Below are 27,209 nucleotides of genomic sequence, written 5' to 3'. Positions count from 1 at the left end.
CGTACTTTCACCCCGTCCCAAACAAACTTCTTCATGAACTTATAGAAAAAGTATACCCAATATCCTTTCAAAGTTCATTCAAATCGGTTCAAAAGTTTTACTGTGAAATATTAACGGACTAATTCAGACTAGCATTTATAAATTAGAATAAGAATAATGAGGAGCTTGGCGCTAAGTAACAGCAGTAATATTTGATCGATCATAAGGTTAAGATGGAAAAAAAGTCGTGGTGGCCTAGTGGGCAAAGAACCAACCTCTCGAGTATGAGGGCGCGGGTTCGAATCCAGGTCACGCAAGTACCAATGCAACTTTTCTAAGTTTGTACGTACTTTCTAAGTATATCTTAGACACCAATGGCTGATAAAAAGGTGAAGGAAAACATCTTGAGGAAACCTGGACTATATAGTCTGAAATCACCAACCCGCATTGAGCAAGCGTGGTGATTAATGCTCAATCCTTCTCCGTGTGAGAGGAGGCCTGTGCCCAGCAGTGGGACGATAAATAGGCTGTAACTAAGGTTAAGCAACGGCCGGTCCGGGGATGGGTAACCATCTATGTCAGAACGAGTTTATCTACGTTTCGTAACGCATGTTAATTTGTGGGTCCCAACAGCCATTTGAGCATCTTATCAATCTTACAAACAGTCTTACCGAGGTGTATTGGATTGCCCAAGTAACTGGGTTGACAAGACCAGTACTCAGGGTACTCAAATGGATTCGGGGTACTCTGTTGGGTTCGGTTAGACTCGAAGTCGACCCCAATATAGTTGGGAAAATGCCCAGACTTTCGAGTAAGAATATCCCACAAATATTGATTGTTGTCGATTAACTTTCATCCAAAACTTCTCGCGAAAAATATCTCCGTGGGAAATATAAATATTTACGGGCCTGATAGACGGGCGTCGCAGATGGATGTAATAGCGAATCATTTGTTTCTACACCGCGTCTCAAGGGCTCGGCTGGATAGATTGACTTGCCTCGAGATGAAAATAATGGAAGCCGTTTTAGATATAAAATGTAAGAAGGATCCGTATCTTATTTCAACATTGTTTGAACTAATGCTTTGATGTATGATGTAAGTAGAAATTCAACTTTAGTTTAGTTTGCTAGTTTAATAATGTAATGCTTTATGGTTTAAGATTCAATTTCCGGGTCAGGATGTAATTAGGTTTGCTGAGATAAAATACTCTGTTGTAACTGAGTTATGATAATTTACTAGTTAATATTGAGCCAGTAATTAAACTCAGCATTTCAGCACTCTAAGGAACACATTTTCAGGAAAATTGATAGCCGATTTTTCTAAGTATAATTTTTAATGACATCATCATCGTCATTCCCCTAGCCATTAGGCCTAGCATTCGTTTGTTCATTTCAATTATTAAAAAAGAAATCTCACCTTATAAAAGTAGGTATACCACTGATGGACGTAGCCAGCTTCCTCTCAGAGACTTTCGGATGATCCTTCAAGCAGTAGTAAAGGCAGATACAGATAGACCCCAGCCACACGAAGTTGGCGAGTGCTGAGAAGGGTACCAGGTACTTGAGCTTGGTGATCTGAGTTAGTGGTAGGAGTACCACTAGGGAAAGCGCGCAGTACACTGTGACTGACCAATCGGGACCGCCGTACACCATTGATACCTGAAAAAGTAACATTTTGCATAAGCAATGTTTCTTTTGTAATGGCTTCACAGGTATGTAGGAGGCGAAAAATTAAAAAAAAAACGCTTCGGTCACTCATAATGAATGAAAATAAAAAGATGGTCTATTTATTTTCATGTCAAGTTGATCTTGGGTCATTAAATACTCACATTCTAATTTAAATTACTAGTTATTAAGTCATTACTGGCCATCAAGTGAAAGGTTGGTCATTAATAAATGTTATTTATTAATAAATATATAATGGTTCACTCGCTGTTTCTTGCGGTTTCACTGGTTTTTCAGGAGAACTCCTTCCCGTAGCATTATAAAATATAGCTTATGTCATCCGGCAATAATGTAGTTTCCATCCGTAAACAATTTTTTCATATCGCTCGTAGCCTATAGAACACATAAAAAATGCTTCCTCTCTATAGGTATATTAAGTTTAGATAACAATACAATTATGTAATAGTATACTCACTTGTCTAAATGACTCTGCTATGACCACAACATACACACAGCACGCGCCCATATGCGTTACTGCTAGTGCCCAATCTGCTAGCTCCCTGAAAACAAACGAATTTTCTTTTACTTTACTAATAGTAAGTTTGACGCACGTTTACACATAAAATAGGGTACTGCAGCCATTAAAGGGCGCATAGAAGAGCTGATCATCCTAGTTCTTCTCTCAATGATAACTGAAAGCAGTCACCATAGCCGAAATCGGCAGGGAAGTATATAGTAAGTTTGAAATGTCATATCCATGGCTGTGGATGGGAAAATGGCGTTAGATTTACCTACTACAAAGTTTATATATGGGATTCCAAAAGGGAAAAATGGAACCCTAAGTAAGACTTCTTTTCCTTCTGTCCACCTTGCTGTCATCACTCAAATTGATCTAAACTAAAGCAGCAAAGAACTTACTGAATCTCGGGATGGAAGAATTTTTGCAAGACAATCTTTGACAGACAACCAAAAACATAACATCAAGTAGTATCTTGTCCTTATATCCTCTGGACCTTTATTTCCATTCACAGCTTATACTAATATCTCTAACAGAAAACAAAAGGGATGAGTTTTTTCATTTAGACTATTCAGAATTCAATACCCAACAAATTGAAAATGGCCTGTATAAAAAGTTCCGGGTCCGCGTATTTTGTATAATGAAATTTGTTTGTGAGGTTTTCGGAATGTAATGTTTATCGTTTGCCTGGAAGCATTTATCTGCTGTTTGCTATTCGAATGGATATTTTGTATTTGCTTGATGATTGTTTATGGCTAAAAAAGATTAAATAGTGAGCAATAACAAGGAGTATATAATTTCTCTTTGCAAACATTTTAAACGTATGCCAGAAGTATTTATTGCGAATACAATTTTCAAAACGGGTCATTATGCCTTCAACCAAAAAAAAAAACTCTTAAGGTACGTTTTGGAAATGAGCTATCGACAGCAACTGCATGCATTCGATTCATAGCTGAGGGAGACTGCAGGAGCTATTACCATTTTGAAAGTGCTGTCGGCAGTTTTAGTTGACAGCTCGCTTCCAAAACTTATTATATAACCAAGTTAAGTAGCTAATCAATTAAGCTCACCTAATAAATGGAGCAACTTTTCTCACAGGTTTGGGTCCATGTTGAAACACCAGGTCGCATGTGTCCGCATATCCTAGCGCGGGTTTTCTTACTTCTACGCATAATTTTTGTGATGTTTTTACCTGGAAGAAGATAATGGAACAGTTAATGAGGGTTTAAGATTAGGTGGCCACTCCTTGATGATGATAATTGGCTTTGACTTTTGTTAGAGGACATAATGGTCGTCGAATTTTACTTGAATCGGTATATGATATATGTTCGCGATGGTCGCTGGAATATACGCCTAGCGGATAAAATGCTACTTTGAAAGCGCTCATATGCAGTTTGCTATAATGGAAATGTTTTTAGTTAATCTTTAGAATTCTGACGACTTAAGATGATCTTATTTTAATTTTATACAATATTTTATGACAACGATTATCCCCGTTCTTTCCCTTTTACATATGTAGGTACATACTTTGACGATTATTAAACCTGAATTTTAAATTTGAATTAGAGTAAATCAAAGATGTTATACATGTCAAAGTTATTTATGTCCATGTCATTTTTAACAGACATACATGTTAGTATGTAATTACTGTCTTTGGCAAAAAATTAGACCCTAATTAGGTTACATTTGTAGTAAATGATGTCTGAGTCGAAATTACTTTGAATGGCTCCTAATTAGTAAACACTAACAATTTGACATATTTTTTGCCAGTGACCGTATTAGAGGAATTCCATTGGGTTGAGTTCAGAAAAACTGGCTGTATATAAAATTTTAGAAATAAATAAGATTAGAATGTCAGTTTTTAATAATAAAATAACCGTTTCTTTATGACAGACTTTGGATAATGCGTGATGATTGGCGATATAGAAGTCAAGCTCCTCCCTATGCAATGGAAACCCACATGAAATAAGTTTAACTATCGACGACTAAAAGAGAAGTAGGTACTTATAGAATACCGTTCAACCAAACAGATGTTAAAGAGATCAAGATAAAAAAAGGATTTTGCCTATGGGTCCAGGCGTCTTCGAGTAATCAGTGAACATAGGTACCTACATAGAAAAACATACCGTCGAATTCAGAACCTCCTTTTTGAAAAGTCCGTTAAAAAAGACGGTAACATAAATCCAAACTCTTCTATTTGCAACATTGGACAAATAGACACGTTAAGCAACGCTCGGCCCTTAAAGTAATTGTGAAAGGCAAGCCTAAGATTTGTTTGTACTATTTGTTATTACCCAACCTCTTTGCTTTTACTCAGAACTTGTGAGAGAGGTCATGGGGCCTAAATTATTCTTACATAAGTTTGTCGAAACTTTATGGTGTTCCATTTGGGTTGGAAATACTTTGCTAACCTTGTAAGTTTGATGGAGTACATTTTATAAGGTTGAAGTATTTTGTGGTCAAAACAGAAGACGAATAACATTGTAAGATATTGAATAACTTGTTTTCAGAACACCAAAACACGAAGACTAAGTTTTTATGAATGATTAAAATACAAAAAAGTTTGAAAGATAAACATAGGGATACATTTTATATCATTCGCACGTCATACATATGTACATACCTTAATTAACGATCTTACTTATCTGTGAACAAAACCTATGAAACAATAAAGGCATTCCCATCACCAACTGTCACTATGACATAAGATCTTTCAATTATTACCGTCCAATTTCAATTCTATAACATGAAATGACATGAAATAACAGCAATCATTAGAAAGTGTCATGGGACTTACCAAAAACACCATAGCATGGTGTAATAGTTACCACAGAACGTTACGTAACTAATAGTTTACGTCACGGGTTAAGTCATAATACTGTGTTTAAGATGGTGGATAACTGTGGTGAGATTGCATGGTGTCCCAAACTGTGCGGATGTCATAAAGCACCCTTTAATTTAGACTGCTGTGATGGGAGCGTCATTTAATGTCAGTTTTGGGTTTCCCTCAAATTAAAGAACCCAGTGAGATAGAATAGTAATCATCAATACGATTATTTAAGACGATGAGATATAATTTTTACTCAGATGAATTATTTATTATGTTAAATCTTATTGATATTTATTAATTTTATTATACGCGTTAAATATCATACAAAATTATGTGACGAGCAATATATGGATCAGTCAATTTACCTAGCCGCCTAGTAAGAGCTTGTATTGATCTTTCTCATTTTATTTTGACTTTAGATTGATGCTCTATTTCAATTCATTAAAGCCAAAATCTCAAACCATTTCACCTAACTTTTGCCCTTATAATTTCGCATAATAAATAACCAAGGTCTGTGACTCTATTTACTCTCGTTGCAGCTAATTACAATAACAAATAACGTCTAAAGCCGAATAAATAAGTCTGTCTAACAAACAGCTGTGCAATACCACAAGCAAAAAGGTTTTAAAACCAAAGCTGTAATTAGCATTGAACTAAAAACTTCGCTTTGAAGATAACCAATTTGTTTCTACATATATTCATGAAAATGCAGACAGAAAGGTTGCTCAAGGTCGTCCGAAACATGTGTAAAATTCAGGGTTGACAACTCTATAGAAACACCAGACTTTCAGTAATAAAAATCGGACATTTTTATTACCTTTACGTCCAGAAATAAATTAAGTTTCAAGTGTAATTTTATTCAGGGACATTTTTCTACAGTCCAATACTTCTATTTTATATTTGAACAATTTACATAAAGCATAAACTTTATGCAGAAAAAAATTGTTCGAATGTCATCATCATCCTCCGAGCCTTTTTCCCAATCTTGTTGGGGTCGGCATACAGTCTAACCGGATTCAGCTGAGTATCAGTGCTTTACAAGAAGCGACTGCCTATCTGACCTCCTCAACCCAGATACCCGGGCAACCCGATACCCCTTGGTTAGACTGGTGTCAGACTTACTGGCTTCTGACTGCCCGTAACGACTGCCAAGGATGTTCAATGACAGCCAGGACCTACAGTTTAAGGTGCCATCCGAAACACAAAAATGATTCGAATATATGAGGAAAATTGTTGACAGCCCTGAAAATGTAATTGTACCGTGTATCTCTTTATCTGGCGTACTTTGTTTGACATACTTTTATGTTTTTGACGACAGAAACGTGCTGTTGGATAATAAAGAGTTTATCTCCTTTTACAATACAAGTGAATATTTGTTTGCGAATTGTCCAAATAGCGTTATCCTTTTGTTAATTGTTTTTTAAGTTTTTCACGTTATGAATGATTGATAAAAGCCTAGCCTATCAAGGTCATGATTATTATCAAGCGAGTCTAAAGCAGTCCACTATTTAAACCCCTTATTTCGATTTTCATCTCTCTAGTTTCAGAATTACTATGAAAACGCAAGAACGATTTAGAAAGATATTTCACATTCACTATCACTGTTCCTTCAAATATTTAGTTTGTTATACACTCCGACTCTGCTAGGTGGTAGATTTACGACATAAGCTTAATAGAATATAAATTAAGTCACATTCTGTAAGCAAAACTAATAATGTCTATACTGTAAAAACATAATATATAAAAAAATAATATATGGAAAACTTACCAGAACATGTATAACATGACAGCAAATGAGGCCGATGATTAGAGTACCAACGCTGCCCACGGCTAGACCTGCATTCTTGAATGCTAGAGGCATCGCCAGCACGCCTGATCCGAGGGATGCTTTAAGCAGATGAGCTAGGGCGCCGAAACTCCTGGAAAATTTAAGTAAGACGTGATGAGTATTTAAATTAGATATGTGCTTATAGGTATGCAAAATTAACCGTAAATGGTTATGATGGCATGTATCTTTAAACTTCCAAAGTTAGTCAAATTACTTGAAATTCGGGGAACACGAACAGATATGTATAAGTTATTCTTCAAGAAAATTGCAACAAGTTGAGGCTTATGTCTTGAAACTGAAATCTGGTTCGTAAAAGTGTGTTGTTTATAATCATTGCGGCATGAAACACCGCCTATCTTACATAAATCCTCTAGTAAACATAGACATCCATAGTAATCCAAATATGCCGCATTACCCATCTTCAAATTATCATCATCCAGACCATGTTTTCGCACATCATCACCCCATAATTTCAAAGGAAGTTAGATAATAAACCATTAATCCCACGGTCCACTTCACTTATCAGCGTAAAATAACTAAATGTTTCAAGTCATTAACATTCAGAATGGCTTTCCTAATGAAACAATAGTTTTGTGACCCCCATAATCTTGGGAAACTGGTTTAACACTTCAACAGTTTAGACCTCTGCCTTATGTACGAATATAGCTTCCTTAATTACTCTTAGAGTACCCACACTACAAACTTTTAGTCGGCCGATAGTTTGGGCTCATGACTCAGTATGAAGATGAATGGTAGTAAGCACATTTCAAAGGTCAGGTAATTAACTGGTATCAGAACGACTGAAAACTTTTATTCAAATAATGGAATAGATGGAATTAAAAAATTCTTAAATTGACAACCATCGAGTCAACTGTCGGCCGATTGTTGCGTAGCGTCATTTTCGACATTGCGAATATGTTTGTTATGCTATTTTTGGTTTGGGGTAAATATAGATAGAATGGTAAAGATAATTAAATAATGTCCATTTAAAAGTTTCCCCCAAGTATCTAACTTGACTAACTACTTATGACTTTTCAAAATTGCAATGTAAACGGTTTCGCGAGCGACTCCCACGCGAAGCAATTTGTCTCAAATATCAGTGCTGCAAGATTTTAGTTTTCTGTTGGAGGCATCTCCAAACTTTTCTCAAAATAATAATTATATGCATTTTTTATAGTAAATGGAATGTAAAGAAATTAGCCTACTAAATTAGCATTTAAAACTTCTAAATGATTATTTAAAATTGTAAATGATACTCACGATGTATTTGAAGCGATGGGTCTGTGTTGTGAAGGTATGTAAGGCTCCAAGTCCTCTTTAGATCCATTGTAAGCTAGCTCGATTCTAAAACAATAACAAAAACAAATAAATAGAAAGGTAGGACAAGGATAAACATTAAAATAAACGTTTGCCTGGCATTAAGATTATCTTTATAACGGCAATTTACTTAAATACTTAAATATTATGTAAAGGTTAAAATAATTAAATGTATCAAATCAGAAATTAACAAAAAATAAAAAACAATTCTTCCAAATACGATGTGCAGAAGTCGGAAAAAATATTATAAGAGTGTTCAAGGTCAAATAACACATGGCATAGAAATTGAAATTGTACTGTAATGATTCAATACGCCGATGTGTATTGTACTTGTGTATGTTTGTAAACACACACACACAAAACAAACCATTACATAAGGCATAGTTTTCACAACAAACGTAAACTGAAAAGGGCAATAAGAGCGATTAGACAAAGCAAACTGAATTTTGGATCCTTAATTCCTCTTCCTACTGTTGAAAAGCTATAGTAAATTGAGATAGATAATATTTCTCGCTTAGAATATCCATCACAAGAGATTGAGATATTGATATCGGAGGTAGCAATAAAATATAATCTTAATTGAAGGAATTCAAACCCTTGACCTTTGGGGCAAGGTCAAAGGTCAAAAATTTGGAAATAATTGGATTGTTAACCTTTCAAGATATCTGAATCCTATTACACAGTAAAAATAATTATGTAATCAACACTTTAGGACAAACACATGATCCTGAAAAAATTAACACGCTGAAAAAAAAGCTTTCAATGTCAACGACATCTATGAAGGCTGGAAAACAAGGCTACATACACAACACAAAAGGTCAATTATTATAACAAAACAACAACACAAGTACCAACTACTGGAAACAACATCCAGTAGGTATATTGGCCAAACCAACCAACATTGGGTCCAAACGGCCAATGTAGAGTAAACCAGTCAAATGCTTACCCCAGCCCACAAAAAGCAGTGATTTGTTCACAAACATCACCAAACATTTTCAATGCACGACCATATCGGGTTGACATATCTGAACGTTCTCGTCAACTCAGCGTTCTCCTCTCGATTATAACCCGCACAATATATTAGGTAGTTAATGTATTGACAGGAATCTTATTGTCTCGCTTAACCCCAATGTTCAGGCGTCAAGAGTAGTTGATGAAATACTTATTTGCCATTGCATCATGCAATCGAAGGCGTTATTCATTGATTCTATTATGTCTTTGTATGGTGCTTTCTTATTAATGGTGTTTTAACACATACTTTCTTGCATAACATTATTCTGTACCTATAGTGTTTTGGTTTTCCTGACTTCTAGACTACAGCTGTATTGCATTTTGATCATCACGCTATTCTTAGTCCAATTGCTAAGCAAATACTTTTCTTTTGCGAAAGCATGAGCATAGATCATAAAGTTTGCCTAAATCAAATTGTAGATTTTACTCAATTGGCAAAAAAGCCTTGAAAAATATCAAAAGTATTATCAAAACGATGGTAGCTTCAAAAGCTTTGAATATAATTCAAGACAAACCTATCCTTGCCGAAATGCTAACGCATCAAATATATTGGATCGTACATTTCAATTTCAACGGATCGAGTTGCGTTTGATATTAAATTTCAAATAGCTTTGCAATCACGTTTTTATTTTTGTTTACTTTAGTGAATCAGATCAGAAATTGCAATCTGTTTTTTTATTAAGCTGTTGAAATGGTGTTTTCGAAATGTTGCTTTTTTATTTGAAAAATCTGCTTTCAGACAGAGGTATTTTTTGTTATATTTTTCTATTTAAATTTATGTTCCAATCTCTGCTCTCAATGTGGTGCTTCGTTACTGTCAGTTTTCTTAATAATGGGCAATTGCAGCCAATTGTAACAAAAATGTGAAACAAACTATTATCATCATCAGTCTTAAAATCTAAACTATAGTATACATACATACATTAAGGTAATATATCACTGTCTATAAAACTTTTAGAACTATGCAAACAATTTCTATCAATTTAAGTTAAGAGTTCAGAAACTTGTTTGATTGCATCAAACTTGTTATAATTTTTGTAATTAATATTCTTTACATAGTTTAGAATGGAAAATAGATTCACGTGGATATCTAAGGTTTATATTATGATAAATTCTGCGTAAAAATGCCGATATGACGGCGGAGTAATTATGCAAGAATTAGAATTATGCATCGTTGCTGGTAATGTCGTTTCTGTTCATAAATATTATTCTTTGTTCAATTGGCTTGCTATGGCTTAGAAGGGCAATCGTAGCTTTTCACAAAGATAGATACATATATGCTTTGTTAAGTAGGTACACCAATTTTTTGATCTCAGCACTTAACATAGTATGAAGATATAGTGCTAAGAGCGATCTCTTCCAGACAACTTTAGGATGGACATCTTTGGATAAGTAATGTAGTTCTCTTAGGACACGGCAGAAATTACGGGAACTACATAATGTTTATATAGTAGTTTACAGCTTACATCAATACAAGTTCATTAGTTACCGCTGCAGTACAACAATGCCCTATAAAATTCGGTAAATCAGACGAACAGACGAGCAAACAGACAGACAATCAAAATAAACCAATGTAAACACGAAACAAAATGATTAGACAACAATAAGCCCGTCAGCTGTACACTGGCGTGCAAATTAAACGAGTCAACTGAGTTCAATCTGTTTCGCTGACATAAGTTGACCCTGGTCTACTAACCTTCTATATTTTATTGTATCCTTGCTTTTGCTTTTAATGCGAAAGTTATTTGGGTGTCTGCATTTTTGATTTGGTAATACGGAAATGATAAAAATATCTTAAAATACCTTCATTCACCTTTTAGCAAATCAAGGTATTTTGAAGCTTCGATAAGGTCATGATATATTTACTTAGGGTAAGTGTAACTGTAGGACATAGTAACGAGTATAGAGGAAAATGACGTCCAAAGAAACGATGGATGAATAAAATTGGGTGGAATACAAAATTGGTACAAGATCATAAAAGTATGATGATCAATGTACTATAAGTGAATGAGGGAGTGATTAGAGGCTAGAAAACGTGTCTCCTTTTAAAAGATAATTTATCAGTTAGTAAACAATTCAATAAATAACATTATAAACACCAGTTTGGACGGCACTCGATGTCACTCTAAATGTAGACGAGACGACAACGAACGAAACAAATCTATTGTGAATAGAAAACAATGGATAATAATATTTGTCCACGTGTGTAAAAATCTCACAGAGTGATTTTATTCCTTACGAAAATAAAATTAAATAATTGCGGCTTGTCTTTAAGAGTTGGTAAAACAACAGGATACTATAGATTTGATTAGTTTTAGGAATGTATCGAAGTTCGACACCTAAAGGTTTTTCTATTTTCCTGAAAATAAACAATGTGACTCAGCTGCATCCAGTTAGACTGGCTCTGCTGCGGTTAACTCGGCTGACCTCAACATAGTCGTGAATGAATGATGAATGATGAATGAAAAATAAATGATCTTACTTGTATATCTGTTGATAGCTAAAATTTTAAGGTTTCTTTAGACAACCATAGGTACGGGATTTCCATACATTCAAACAATTTTGACTGGTTTTGTGACCATTTGTGACAGGGCCCTATGACATTTCTGTCTGAAACACTGACCTCTATATAGAGGTCAGTGGTCTGAAAGAAGTCTACACCATAGACGAAAGATCTAGATCAAGATTATAGTGAAAGGAGAGAATTGAAATGAGGTTTATTTTCAGACTAGCTTTCCGCCCGCGGCTTCGCCCGCGTGGAATTCGGTTATACTGCGGTGTAAATCACAACTATAAGAAAACTTCTCATTCCCACGGAAAAATCTAAGAAGCGCGATGTAACGCTGGATACGATTAGTTGTTAAACCAAAACTGAATGGTACACTATATTATACGTTTTCCCTTGTGGAGCAAAAACATGCAGATTTTGGGCACTGGAAACCCGGGAACACGCTACATAAAGCATAGGGATTAATTATCGTATCATTTAGCTTCTAAATTTACATGTTTATATTCGTTTGCAATATATTACCTTGTTTTAAACGACACACAGCGCCATCTACAATCCATCCATCAAGCAAACAATATTTTTGTTTTCGCTCGGGAATATCTATTTTTTTCGGGATAAAAAGTACCCTATTATTTAATCCGGACTTCTAACTTTACGTCTGCAAAATTTCAAAGCAATCGGTTCAGTAGTTACGGCGTGAAAGCGGAACAAACAAACAAACAAACAAACTCACTATTAGTAAGGATTAGTAAGGATTTTAATGAAATATCATTTTACGACCTTTGGTTGTAGGTTTACTCTGGTTTCCCTCAAAACTGCATCACAAAAGGTTCTTTGACCCAAAAAGTGTTTTCGGTCTGACTCGGAAAGTGAACACTAAGTATTGGGTTTAGCGATTGCTAGACCAATGGAGCAGTCACAAGAATAAAAATTATCTAACTATCTTAATTGAGTGTCATATAAATTGAGTTCATTGACCTCAAATACATACCAACATTAATTAATTCGTAATCCATGTTTTTGCTACACACGTGCTCTACAAAGCGACCTTGATTTTTAATAGCCTTAAAAACGTGATCAGTAATAATGTCACTCACTTTGAACTATAGTTGTCCGAAAGACTGTGAATAGATGGAGCTGAAGGTATGGTTTTCTCCATTGTGCCGGTGCAAATTGAGCCGTATGTCGTAATGTTGAAGGTTCAATATCTGTTGTAGTTGTAAGGTGTCGAATGTTGGTCATCCATCCATTGCCAAGGGTTACCTGTAAGAAGGAATAAGGTGATTTATAATTGGATTCGTTTTTTGAGGAAGTGGGTAAAAGAGGTTGGTATAAATGCTCTTGAACAATGCAAGGTCCCAAGTATTTTGCTATGGACAAATTGTCTACCAATAAATTGAAACGATATTCTTTTTTATGAAAAATTCATTGGTAAGATAAAGATATTTGTTTCAAGTAGTTCACATACAGAAAACAAATAAAAAAAGTTGTAAAAATATGTAAATATTTGACAACTGGTGTGTTGAAGTGACATGATGAAATAGCTACCGAAAACGTGAATATACTTCCAAAATTACGTAGATGTTATCAGCAATTTAGATAAAAATAATATCTTTGTTGTATTAATTAGTTAAATAATGATTAGCTAGTTTCTATGAATGATTATGAACATATTTAAACAAACATACAATATCCAAGCCTGAAAATTATATTTAGATGCAGTTTTCAGAGGTTAGGACTAATAATTAACTTATTGACCTGTTTATCAATACTTCAATGCTTTATTGCACTCCACATGTTGTGTGGTGACCTGAAAGATAGCGGCAGTAGTCCATTTTTTACCGGCTTAAGAAAAGGCGGTTCTCTATTAGACTGTCTCTGTATGTTTGTGCGCGATTATCTTACGTTTGGGTGAACCGATTTTATTGAAGTAGGAAAGGATTTTCGTGGTCCATTTACACTCACGACCTATCGTGTGATGTGATGTAATTCACATATTTATCTATCTACATTATACTTGTAGGTATTTCCTTTCGTCGTTCCCTTTTCACAATCAAATTTCAATGCTGTCAGCAAAAACTTTTCAGGTCATGAAAAGTTGGCAAAGTCGCTCGGAAAAATGGAAATTCTGCCAAAAATGGAAATTACTTTCTTATTCCTAGACATTTTGTGACAAAGTTTATTGTAGATACTTAGGCATTGTCTGTCAAGTCAGGTAAAAATCTGAATGGTAAAGAAAACCTGAAACTTTTTTAAACTTTCAAAGTAAACTAGCCTGAATGGAAATACGGAGACCTATTCTTATTAATGTAGTCCTACTAAAGTATAGGGTTCCGTCGAAAGACGTCCACTGCTGGACAATGATGATGGGTTCCGTACTCAATGTTAGAAACGGGACCCTATTACTAAGACTTCGCTATCTTACCGTCTGCCTGTTTGTCTCATAAAACGTGATAAGTGATATTAAACATTTGACATTTTCACAGATGATGACGCTATAACAGCAAATACTGAAAACGCGAATAAAAAGGTACCTAAACATTTTATGGGGCTCCTATATAACAAACATGAGGGCGGGGAACCCTTTGTGTGATTATTACCGGAGTTCGCTACAGTTATTTAAAAGTACTCCTCGCAAACACACTGAAATGACACATCTACCACAGTACTGTAATACTATTGATGATGGTAACTTATTGTGAACTATACAATACATGAATGACTTTGTTACTTTATCGGTAAATCCGTAGTTCCGTAATGATTGAAGAATCTTTCAAATCAATGACGAGTGCATGTTGTGGTTTGAATCTGAATTGAATTAATGCATGATAGTCGTGTTATATCTACCTCCAGCAAATGTATTGTAGATAGTTGTTAAGGCAGGCAGTCCGGAGTACCTATTGAGTTTTAAACTAATAGATATTAAAAGAGGTTTTTTTATATATAACAATTGGATAGCTTGGCTTTAATAGTTATAAAACTAGGTCCCATGGGTATTTTCAGAACAATTTAATAAATATTGCGGTTTATATACGACATTGACCCATAAACAGAATATTATGAAATCAATCAGTTTGCTAGTTAATTTCATTTTACCTTGAAACTTTCAATTTGGCTGTTGATATAAAGCTTTTATTTAACTATCAATAATGGCATCCAGACCGATTTCGGCCACGGCAGCTGTTTTCGTATAAGCAGATAAGCCGGCTGCGCAGGACATATTATAGTGCACAAGCATTTGCGCAGACACAGGTGCACTCGCTATTCCTTCCTCATAGCCCGATGGGACGGCAATCCGACACGACCGGAGAGAGATCAGGCGCAGGACCGACATTAACATACTCTGTGATACACGAGTGTATCCTAATATTTTTTATCATTTAACTGAGTTTTTAAAGCTAATGTTAAACAAAAGGCATTAAATTATTAGTTCCCTGTGTAAAATACAAAACATTATTAAATAGATCATCCGTATTAAAGTCGGAATCCATTAAAATAATGGAAATAATTTATATTTCAATCGTGTTAATGTGCTCATTTAATGATTATTATGTGCTTAGCTTAATTGAATAGGCAGTCATGTGTATTACGCTACATTAGAGTAAATTGTTTCGCGTTATGACAAAATCTGTTTACTGTGATATAATATTCTTATGGCATAACATTTTTTAGGACAGGTCTTTGTTGAAGCCGGGACTGTGGGATTGTTCGAAAGAGTTATTGTGGCCCTGGTAAAGGGCTGAAGAAGAAAGTGGGTTTTAGTCAGTAAGAGACTGATACTCCCTCACGCTGCTAGCCAACAGCGGGAGAGGTCATTTGATGATTCCCCATATTATTATTATACGTTAGCTTACCCGTGTTTCGGAATTATTTCGTGTATTGGATTAAAGATATAGTCCTGGCATTGCCTATAGACTTTCATGACCTATCTGACACTAATAGAGTTTTTCATAGACTAGTGCGTTCAAAAAGTTGTCAGTGTTCAACCAACAATAATCATATTATAGAAGAAAAAACTTAATGATGATCATTTTCCGGGCGCTTTAACCCAATTTTGCGCCTGCGAAAATGACTTTGTATAAGAAACAAAATGATTTATTTACTAGAATAGATGATGTATGTAAGCACTTCATAACAATGTATGTGAGAAAGTACTTAATATAGCCAATTCAATGTTAATGAGATATCGTGTTTACGGTATAATGAGGCACGTGTGGCTATTAATTCAAATATTAATTAAATGTAAACTGACTGATAATTATTGAGTTGTAAATAAACATGTCAATTTACATTATTTATATCGAGTTCAAATCATTAAAGCGTCATATTTTATTTTGCCCGGTTAAAAGTAGCCGTATATTACTTTGATGTATAACCGCTCAATAACAGTGACTTTCAGAATTTCTGCTTAGGCACCCAAAAGGACGCGTATCTTTATCAAATAAATGAATTTCTCACCGAAACCTCGTAGTTAAACCACAGTTTTACACAAACAAGTAAATCAGGGATTTGGTGATCCGACCATTGCCTTAGAAACGTAACAAAATTCATCTTGCAATCAACTTTATCGCGTACAACTATTACTATTTTATCCCGTCACTTTAACACTCGCGTGTAGGTACATCAAGCAAACTATATTATTGTATAAAAACGTCCGCGAACCTCTTTTTTTGAAAGGCGGTTGAAAAACAATTAAAACTCACCTCCAATTGTGCCACCAGATATGTGAATATTTACACAGAGTTATCATAAAGATGCGCTTATCACTAACGTGTATGCCACTTTATTGCTAAGACACGAGTACCTTCGACTAGTAATCAACGTCCTATGAACACCGAGACAGATATACAGCGTGTTTTGAAGAGGAAAAATCTCTTTGCTTGTAAGGCTCCGAAACTACTGAACTAATTTGAAAAATTCTTTCACTTTTGGGAAGCTGCTGTATCCCCGGGTGAAGCAGACTATATTCTTTTGTCGCCTTTGGCAGTAATTTCCACGGGACGCGGGTGAAAGCGCGGAAAACGGCTAGCTTAAAAAATATATAAAGAATACTACTATATAATAAAGACTACTGCCAGATTTTTGACTAACGAAGCCGGTTTTTAAACAGATTTGAAAAATGTATGATCTTTTTGCAAGGCCTAAAGATTCTTGAACAGAAAGAAAATAATAATTATGTAAATTGATTCTACACCTAAAAAATTTATTTAGACTTCAATTTTTTCGTGCCCGTATTTTTAATCTGCCACCAGGCCGTTGACGCCTCTCTCTGATAAAATAAAAGTAGTTGGCGAGAGACCCAAACTAGACAGGCTAGATTAGAGAATTCACCGATGTCTGTCAAGATCTGGGTGGATTAAAGGAAGAGGAAGTGGCAAAATACCGAAAAATACTTTTACTTCTACATAACAATCCCGATATATTGTCCTTTTAAAGTTTGCGTGATTCAGAAAAATTGCTTCATGGACAAATCTATATATATAAGGGTTACCATAATTATACAAGGTAAGTATTTTCGAATCGCTTGACAAGTTTCTGACCGTATGTTCTACCACCCAAAACAAAAATGTGAAAGACTGCCAAGTTCGATAATATGGGAATGCTTCGCCTATAAAAGAAGTGAGATCTGAATAAGTACCAAGTTCCATATACATACCTCAGTTAAAAATAGTTACTTTTTCATGATGTTACTTGGCAAGTTTTCACACACCTTGTTATAAACCTACTAAACGCAATGAATCAAGTATTTAATTTTCTATTAAAACTTGCCAAGTAACATCATTAAAAAGTAACTATTTTTAACTGAGGTATGTGTATGGAACTTGGTACTTATTCAGATCTCACTTCTTTTATAGGCGAAGCATTCCCATATTATCGAACTTGGCAGTCTTTCACATTTTTGTTTTGGGTGGGATTTCATTTATTTTTGTAAGGTTGTTTATTTTATTTTTTTCTTATGATGAAGTTAGTTAAAGAAATGTCTCATTTATACTATCTTTTAGATTTTTTAATATGCACTATGTTTCTTACAAAGAAATGAACACGATTAACTAAATGGACTAGATTTACCAACTGACTGATATGACATGTTATCATATATTATTTTCGTGGATCAAAGTTACACATTCGTTATTTTCGAAAGTGATTCACACTTGGCCGTTTTCAGATTTTTACTCTACTTTGACTAAATACAAACCTTTGTACCATTCGAAGATATATTATATAAATATAGATAAATTTAGTTCGTTTTAGTTCCTTAGGGGTATAAATTTACACCGGGTATAAAACACCTTCATTATTTTGAAACCGACTCACACTTGGCCATTTTCAGATTTTTTCCTTTACCTTGACATAAAGACCTACCTCCATGCCAAATTTCAAGTCAATACGACCATTGAAAGTGGTCTAGGTTTTTGATGAGTGAGTTAGTGAATCAGTCAGTCAGTGAGTGTATAGTAAAAATAGCGATTTTCTGAAGTCAATATCTCAAGAACTACAATAGGTATATTAATGAAATTTTGTATATTAGATAAGTGAGGGGGTCTCAACAGATACTAGAAATTTGATATGCGTAAATAAAATAGATTTTGAGTTACAGGGGGGTCGAATTTGGCGCGAAATGGTTCGTGTAATATAACCCACGGCCGGTGTGTCGCTTTTTTTGCTCGAACTTGGCGGACACACTGCCGTGTGTCTAGATTTAATTTTACCTTGGTAATACATATTATATTGTGTTCAAATGTTGTCCGTTTCACAATACGCTTCAAGTCAGAGGGGGCTGGACTTACCAGCATTATTACATGTAGTGGACCAATGACATTACGTACTGATTGGATTATTAAGTTAGAAGAGTTAGTTTGAGCGAAATTCAAATTCAATAAATTTGTTGTTGGACCTTTGGTCAAATGTTTTAAAACACGCTATAATTATACATAGGTACTAAAAGAAGAAAACGGAAATCATTTATAATAAAACGAGTCCAAGTAACAGATCAGTTACATATTTCATAGACACGACGTTAATGGAGATTGAAAATCACTATTGTATATTAATTACTTCATTATGTAATTATAATTATATTCGTCGCCTACGAGTATATTGATATACGGTTTACAGTAACAGTTTTATGATTTATCAAGTAAATCTAAAAAAGGTAAATTAATTCTAGTTTCAATCAATAAATATTAATAAGGATTTCTTATATTAATATCACAATATTAATTCTAGTTTAAAGTATTAAATATTAATTAGGAACTGACCTGCTGGCTTCCATTAAAAAGTGTGACGTCACAGAATCTGTCGAAACACCTTCATGAATTCTGAGATAGCTCTATTCTCTAAGAATATGAAAAAATTGGAAGCAAATCGCTAAATTATCTTCCCTTTACGAAGACTGGTTAAATCTTTCTCAGGAATTACTCCATCTATTGATAACAACCGCATAAAAGTTGTTTTACACAAACAAACAGACAAACGGTGCTCAAAACTTAGTATTAAAATCATGTAAGGAGTGATAATTCACTATACTGATTGCCGTTTACTTAAAACATGAGTTATCTCAACCAAAGGATTCAGCTTTTAAATCTATCAACAAAACCTTTTTTTCTTTAAAATCTCTTTTTCAAAACCAGTGACGTATTTTGAGATTTCCCGCAAAAAAACCTGGTTTTGATATTAAGTTAGGTCAATCCATGCTCTCATGTGGAAATACCAAAACTAATGAAGCACATAATATTACTTCCATAGAATTGAAATAATTAAGTTGTATAAAAACTACTACAGTGTTCATTCATGAGTCATCAATGTAGTTTTTTCTATAGTTTTATAAGTGTCAATATTATTATATCTGGTTAAGTGTTTTTATACCCATCTTGTCTATCACTCATGATTACCTCTATTTAAAATCATTGTACGTCATTTTTTGTTGATTTTATACTGGTATATATGTCGTGTATGTGTAATACCTAATGACAATTTTGCCGTGAGAGTGTAAGTTTTTCATAATGGCTAATATTAAATTAAATAAAAGGTTGTGTGATAATAATAGGTTGTTTAGTTTCAAATTCCTATCGCGTAACTAGAAACTTATAGTTGTAGTTTAGTAAAGTTGTTAACTGAGGTCAATCACAGCTGAATTCACAATAATTTATTCATTTTGATTTGCAAACAATATTTGTCAATATTCGTTTTAAAATCTTGTGAAAAAACAGTGTTCTTTACTAAATTTTTTTAACAATAACTAAGCGACAATTTCTTTTGTTATTTAGTTTCTGAAAAGAAAATTGTGTAGTCATTACTATTCACAGGGAAGCTAAACAAGTTATTGGATTTTTCTATATTAAACAATGTTTAAGATATTAAAGAATGTTGAACATTATATTTTCGAGATTTATTCATAGGTACTTCTAATTTGATGGACGCTTTGTATTGTTCAGGTTTAATCAAATACTTCGTTCACAGTATATTTTTTCTGAAATTCTATCCACGTTTTCAAACTGTTTTTTTTTTTTCTATTTGATACTTTTTTGTTTACGAGAAAATTACGCACCTACATAACATAACTCATGTTCTCACCACACAACAAAAGAAGCCTACATATTCTAGTACCTAACACTAAAAACTCTACCAATAAAAAGAAAATGAGGTGTAAATAAACGGATCTTTATTTTCCTTCAAAGCTGATAACTTCTAGGACTCAACGTCATAACACCTAGACTAGGGCAGTAAAAACAAAAGAACTACAAACATTTACTATTGAACTTCTCACACGTATAACAATACGTAACTGTTGTCTGGATAATTTGACAGGTAACTTGTTTTGTTTCTTAGGGTGGTGGTACACTTTGCTATCGAATATTATCTCATACCTTTCTTCTACGTCATATAGGATTAACAGTTAAAAACTAGCCTTCCTCGATAAATAGCCTAGCGTAATCATAAAATTTTAATGACCCTCCCGCTGTGGGTGCAGAGAGTCAGACTTACTGATTAAAACTCATCATGTTCCTTCTTAAGCCCTTTATGTACCAGAGGTAACTTTTCCCGCGAACCCGCACTAAAAGTGAACGATTTTTCTAATTTCTGTAATAGTTCCTGAGACAAGTGCGTTGAAGCAAACAAACTCGTCAGCTTCATAATACGTATAGATTGTAATATAGGTCCCTAAGATTATTTTACGACTTCAACAAACGTGCTATAAATATCGACTTTCAACACATGAATAACAAAACCATCAAAGTGGCTGCAAACAATTTATTTTGAAACTTTGACCTACATATTTTATAAGTGTAGTACCACCCTTATATTTTTTTGTAAATAGGTACCTACTAGTGGTTCGTGCTTCATTACATGACTTGCGTAATACAGTTCAGATAGCTTTTCTTTTCGCCAATTTTATGGCTTTTCTAAGCACTTCTTTTATTTACACGCGTTAAAGAATTTCATTAAAATAAACAAAAAAAATATCAGTTTTTTTTCTTTTACCAATAAATGATTCTTACACCTTAGGCCATCCAAAAAGCGTTCTTACACTTTGGGCCATTAAAAATGAGTCATGGTTTTAAAAAGGCCTACCTTTTTTTCGTCGCATTATATGACCTCATGTTTCTCATAACTTAAGGGCAAAAAAAGAACCTAAGTAAAATCCTGATGGTGTGATGATGGTTATTATTTAGTTTAGATAATGGAGATCATTAATAAGTGACAATAAAACGGATGTACATATCTTAAGTTTTATTTTTTGTTACATTACCTTTGCTACCTTTTAATTTAGTTGTAAACACTAAGTACCCTATTTTTTTTATTATAGTTTTTCTGTAATAACGTGACTTGCTTTGATCTGACATATTTTTTCTCGGTAAGGGTTGTGTGCGTCAACGAAGTATTACGTCAGGACTGATGTAATGAGATGTCTGAGAAATCCCCATAGGATTAACAAAATAATATTCACAAATGAAACAAGGCCCTTTAGGCCTTCTTTCAAATTGCAACTTATTTTTAGAATGTAGTTGAATGATTCTATTATAAAAAAATATTACGTGGCCCTATTTCTTGCAAGAATTTAATTTGAAATTATATTTTTTATTATATTTCAATTCGGATTAATTAAAATATAACCACAGAACAATATTTAATGTCTTCTTTAAATATAGTGCAGGTAATGAAAAAAATACTGAATTCTAAGTTCAAACTAATTTTATTGGCCTGCAGTGTAATAACGTACAGTCAACTTCAGGTCAGTGGTAAAAGTTTTATAGGAAAATCGTACTTAGTACTATTGAGTAAAGGTGATTGACAGTTACCACTAATGTGCAGTTTACTGTAGTTTTTAATATAACTGTGGTAATATAATATGCTGAATCACGCGGAAATAATGACGATGATAGATTTTCAGGATTTTCCTCATTACGCATCAATTAGTGGTTTTATGGTCTCACGAATTGTATTTCCAATTGGTATTTGTTTGGTGGAAATGTAGGTTTACTTTATTACTTAGTAATTTTTATGTCTATTGTACTTACTTCAATTATGATTATTTAATTGCTTTTATTTTCATGGCAAATACGACTATTAAACATCAAGTTAAAACTAATCACTCAAGTTATAACTTTGTTTAGTGATGCATTTATTTTTTTTCATAATTTAGTAATTGATAGTTATATACATCTTCATCTTTGGTTTTTGGTGTTTTGTTGCGATTTCACTCTTACTTACTATCAATAAAAAAAACTTAACAAATATTTTCAAACAACCTGTATATAAAGAAACTACTATCTACATTATTATATGTCATTGTCTCTTAAAATCGTTCGAGATTACCATCAGCACACGTCTTCCATACGTAACTGATAACCGCATACCTACCGCAGTTTCAACTGACGAGATGACGTGTTAAACCATTGCTATGTGAATTTTGGATTATATGAACAAATATATAAAGAGAGTTAGAGTATCGGCACACTGAAGACTAAACAGTCGGCCAACAGTTGGTGGAAGAAAATCGTGAATCGGCCGACAAAAAATTTGCAGTGTGCGGGTACTCTAACTAAACTGACGTGTTAAAACTATTGCTATGTGAACTTAGATTAGATGAACAAATATAAAGAGATAGAGATATTTTTTATATCCTGTGTTTGATGGTAAAATATTTTTCATTGTTATTCTTTATGATGTGTTTTGGTGCATTACAACAGTTTTAGCCGATTTGATGTTCCGAAGTTGACTGTAGCCTGCCAGGGTTATGGGATTGTTCAAAAGAGTTACCGCGGCTCTGGAATATAAAGGCCTCAAGAAGAAACATAGTGGGTTTTAGTCAGTAAGAGTCTGATACTCCCTCACGTTGCACCCACAGCTGGAGAGGACATTTGATGAACGAAATTCCTGGGTTTGAACTATCTGCGTATTTAAACTCATTCAGCCATCTCGGTTATAACTGACTAACATACCATTTTCAACTCATATATGTTTATTTTTCTCAAGGCTTGGCAGATGATGATATTTATTTCTCTCACCTATCATTATATCGTCATTTATTTGCGTCAAAGTTGTAACAGTAAGAATGAAGGTACTAACCTTTATCTCAAGTTATCTAATCTACAAAGGATCATGTTAATATCAAAGATGATCTTCTTCGGCTTATTGTAATCTCCACGTTTTCGTACAATGGAGACGAAACGTGATTGATAAGATATTAAGACTGTAATCGTGGGATATATAAGTTCATATCTTATTCGTGGGAGGTTTTTACCTTATTGATTAAACAATTTAAGGGTCAAAATACCACTCGCACTCTTTTTTCCTTCACTCTTATAATCTGAAGCGACGGCAACCCGACACGATCGGAGAAAGGCTAATAATTCAATATAAATAAAAACAAGCTAAATAAATAAACATAGTTCAGTGTTATTACAAAAATGTTAAACAGGCTTTTGACAGAAAAACGACAAGCATTTTTTTTACCTAATCACGTGTCAAACATGTGTTCAACTTTTTTATAATAACATAGCTCAAATTTAATAAAAATATGTATGAAAAAAAATTGAAACACGTTCTCCATTTGCCAGTTCTTACATTCCTTTCATAATATAACACCAGCATTTATAACACAACTACATTCACATAAGATTTCAGAACCCAATTTTATTACTTTATAATGGTGTAATATTTGATCTGAAATGCCAACTTGATCTCACTAAAAGGCAATCATTCCAAACACCAACGAACATGAAAAATTTTGCAATCCCAGAGTAATCACAAATAACCTTCAATTTTGTGGAGAAAGCTGACTTGCCTTTAATTACAGTGGCGTTCCTCTAATTGGGAAAGGTGAGGTACCTTTATTTGTGGTAGGAATTGGTTTACCATCATGGCCTTGTCCGCTTCCTTAATTAACTGGGACATAATAATATAAAACTCATTTAAATTTCTATTGGTATTGTTTCTTATTTGATGGATATTATTTCATGATGCTTGTAAACTAGGTTAAAGACATGCGATTTCTTCTAATTTGTACTCATATGCCTATTATAAACCTAACGGAATGTTAGAGCTGGAGTAAAAAAGTGATGATAAATAATAAGGATTTTTTTTTCTTAGCTTTTATTGGCCCACTGCTGGGCAAAGGCTTCCCCATCTCGTCTCTCTTGGATTTACTTAAATAAAATCCTCATGAAGTTTTAAACTTGATTTATTGGGCTGATTTCACGTCAAAAGCCTAACTATTCTTATTTAAAAAAAGTTTCGGTATTAAATAAAAACTACAATTATCTATACAACCACTACAGTATCGATTCACTATTTTTGCACACTTAATCGATTACGCTACAACCACATTCGAAACAATCACTGGGTTTTTCCTGAACACTCATAGTACACTCGTCAAGTCATCAGAATACGAACGTAGTAAGTCATCAGAAACATCGTTAACGAAAGTCACGGTGCATCGCGGTCGTGGATTATCGGTGGCCACTTCTATGTGTCAATCATTAGTCATGATTTATGCTATTTTCTTGTAGGTAAAGTAAGAAGACTTCATACTTTGCAAATGGTCTTTTATTGCCATTAAAGGGAGAGAAGTGTCCTGATCTGCTTTTCTTGTATGAATTTTAGCAAAAATATTGAAAGAAATAGATGTGTCTACCTAAATTATGAATTTAAAGTGTAAATAAAAACTGTGCATGTAGCGTTGGATAGGATAAGGCTTATTTTTTTCTGTCAAAACAAAATGGCATGAAGAGGAAATAAAAATCTCGTCAGATGTTACATGCTTAGTTACGTTATAACCGTTGCTAATGGATTTTAAGCCGTAAAGTAACAAGAATTGTTCTTTACTTTGATTAGCAACACAATTTACAGCTTACACGTATTTAAGTATTCAACATAACATACATAACATATTAATAACAAATTATTACACCATGGAAAGCACTTTCAGATTCGATACACCCTCGTGCATCATCATAGCGACAATCGTGTGAAACGTAAAAGAAACACTAATTTAAGATTAAAAATTCTACATAACATACCAATTTTAGTTTAATACAGCTTGAAAATAAATACAGGGATTAACATTTCAGTAATTTTCGGAAATGGATTCTGTAACGTCTTGTAAAAATCTTGATAATCTAGATGAAAGAGAATAAATCAAAATTAATAATTTTCTAACCATCATCATCCTCCGAGCCTTTTTCCCAATCATGTTGGGGTCGGCTTCCAGTCTAACCGGATTCAGCTGAGTACCAGTGCTTTACAAGAAGCGACTGCCTATCTGACCTCCTCAACCCAGTTACCCGGGCAACCCGATACCCCTTGGTTAGACTGGAGTCAGACTTACTGGCTTCTGACTACCCGTAACGACTGCCAAGGATGTTCGATGACAGACGGGACCTACAGTTTAACGTGCCATCCGAAACACAGCCAATGATGTCTAAGATATACTTAGAAAGTACATACAAACAACAAACAAAATTTTCTAACCATTAAATACAATTACTAAAAGTGATAAGTTATTTTATATAATTAATCTTAGTACGTAGCTAACTGATGTTTATCAATATAACGTCTGATGCAGTTTTCAGAAACGTATTTATAAAGTTATATTGTTTTTAAAGTGATTTTTAAGTGCTTTTCTTAACTTTTATAATAATTGAGTTTTTGTTCAGATGAAAATCAGTGAACCTTAAACCCTTTGTGACAAGGTTTTAGTAACAATCGGGTGAATAAAATAACAAATTGATTTTATTTATAAGAGACAGCACTCGCGTGAGTGAACTTTTTCCCGCATCTGAGTAAAAAGAGCCTGCAACAATCACCGGAGTCGCAACTCCATACTAAACTGCTAACTTTTTTATAAACAAAAACACTCATTTTCGCATGTATCGAAGATACCAAAAACATCAATGCAATAAGACAAAAAGGCACAATAATTTTGTAAATATGTGCCGAAAAAGACAAATGATTGCGAGAAGATAGAGTTACATTGTCAATTTCAATTGTCACTTCAAAGTGGAAACGGTACGTGTAAATAAAACTCGGGGAAAACCTCAATAAAGCTTTTGTTATCGGTCATCGAACCTTGTTTTCATTGAACATCGAATCTTATTTCTCTTTTGTTTATAATCTGTAGAGAATTTAATACATTTTCAGATCGTATTAAGCAGTAGTAGTAAGCCCAAAAAAATATTTTTTATGGTAGTGGATAGTTTTACAGTATTTGTATTTGTCAGAAAAAGTTAATAATGAAAATGGTTCATGTCAAGAATTTGAATTTAGATTTTATCTTCGCATGAAAACCGAATTCGATATGCTTAGGGGCGCTAGTTGATTCAATATTGAAGGCACGTGATTTGCGAAGTTATTTATTACCTTATTTAATACCTAGAAATTATCCTTATACTAAGAATAACATTTGTCTTATCACTTAATAGTTTACCCACGAGACTTGCAATTGAAATTCTTACTCACTCGATTTTAAGTGTTATTTGAAATGGCTGCGCAAATAAAGACATATTCAGTAAATAAATATTGATTTTGTTTTTATGCGTGATAGAATTATGTCTGACTAAAATATCTCATGTTTGTATGAAGATCTAGCGATAGGTAATTCTTGAGTTTCTTACAAGATAGTGAGTTGCACCATTTCACTATAAAGAATGACAGCTGCCGACTGCAATTCTGCCAGTTTCAAGCAGTGCAAGTGAAATTGGCATCTAGCTGTCAAAGGAACCTTAACGATAACCGAACCATTTTCAGTTATATACTCGCCATTCGACCAATGTGCGACAATCTTACGGCTGGTTATTTCCTTAGAGAAATGGTTGAACGGTACAACTCACCCTTACTGAATTTGGTTATTGCGTTCTCGTATTTTTGTTACTTTGACAGTAACGAAACCTTCCATTTATTGCATACTCCAGTCCATTGTAAACCAAAATTGGATTGACTCGTTCAAATCCGTACGTAGTCAGGCTTAACTTTTATTGTTGAACCGATAATCCGATGTTCCGTTTTTCTACGGATCATTTAACGTGGCAAGGTCAGAGTTAAGGTCATGATGA

At 33.9% G+C, this 27,209-nt stretch overlaps 1 protein-coding gene across 3 annotated transcripts in view; it reads right to left on the bottom strand.

The window, feature by feature from the left end:
• LOC110371004 (proton-coupled amino acid transporter-like protein CG1139) overlaps window positions 1-27,209 on the bottom strand; it is a 46,197-nt gene that overhangs the window by 5,019 nt on the left and 13,969 nt on the right. Inside the window, exons 1-7 of one of the 3 annotated variants that reach the window (XM_064036657.1) lie at window positions 16,359-16,494; window positions 12,753-12,918; window positions 8,079-8,162; window positions 6,759-6,909; window positions 3,231-3,352; window positions 2,119-2,203; window positions 1,396-1,637 (exon numbers count right to left, since the gene is read on the bottom strand). In XM_064036657.1, coding sequence (XP_063892727.1) covers window positions 1,396-1,637; window positions 2,119-2,203; window positions 3,231-3,352; window positions 6,759-6,909; window positions 8,079-8,162; window positions 12,753-12,814 — 746 coding nt within the window. In that variant the 5' untranslated portion in view covers window positions 12,815-12,918; window positions 16,359-16,494. Of the gene's footprint in view, window positions 1-1,395; window positions 1,638-2,118; window positions 2,204-3,230; window positions 3,353-6,758; window positions 6,910-8,078; window positions 8,163-9,081; window positions 9,236-12,752; window positions 12,919-16,358; window positions 16,495-27,209 lie in introns of those variants that run through there. The other 2 variants (XM_064036658.1, XM_064036656.1) reach the window with 2 other exon arrangements.

Source organism: Helicoverpa armigera, chromosome 10 (genome assembly GCF_030705265.1).
Source record: "Helicoverpa armigera isolate CAAS_96S chromosome 10, ASM3070526v1, whole genome shotgun sequence".
NCBI classification, from domain to species: Eukaryota; Metazoa; Arthropoda; class Insecta; order Lepidoptera; family Noctuidae; genus Helicoverpa; species Helicoverpa armigera.
Note: the sequence above shows the minus strand (reverse complement) of the source record. Positions and strands in the feature narration are given on the sequence as shown.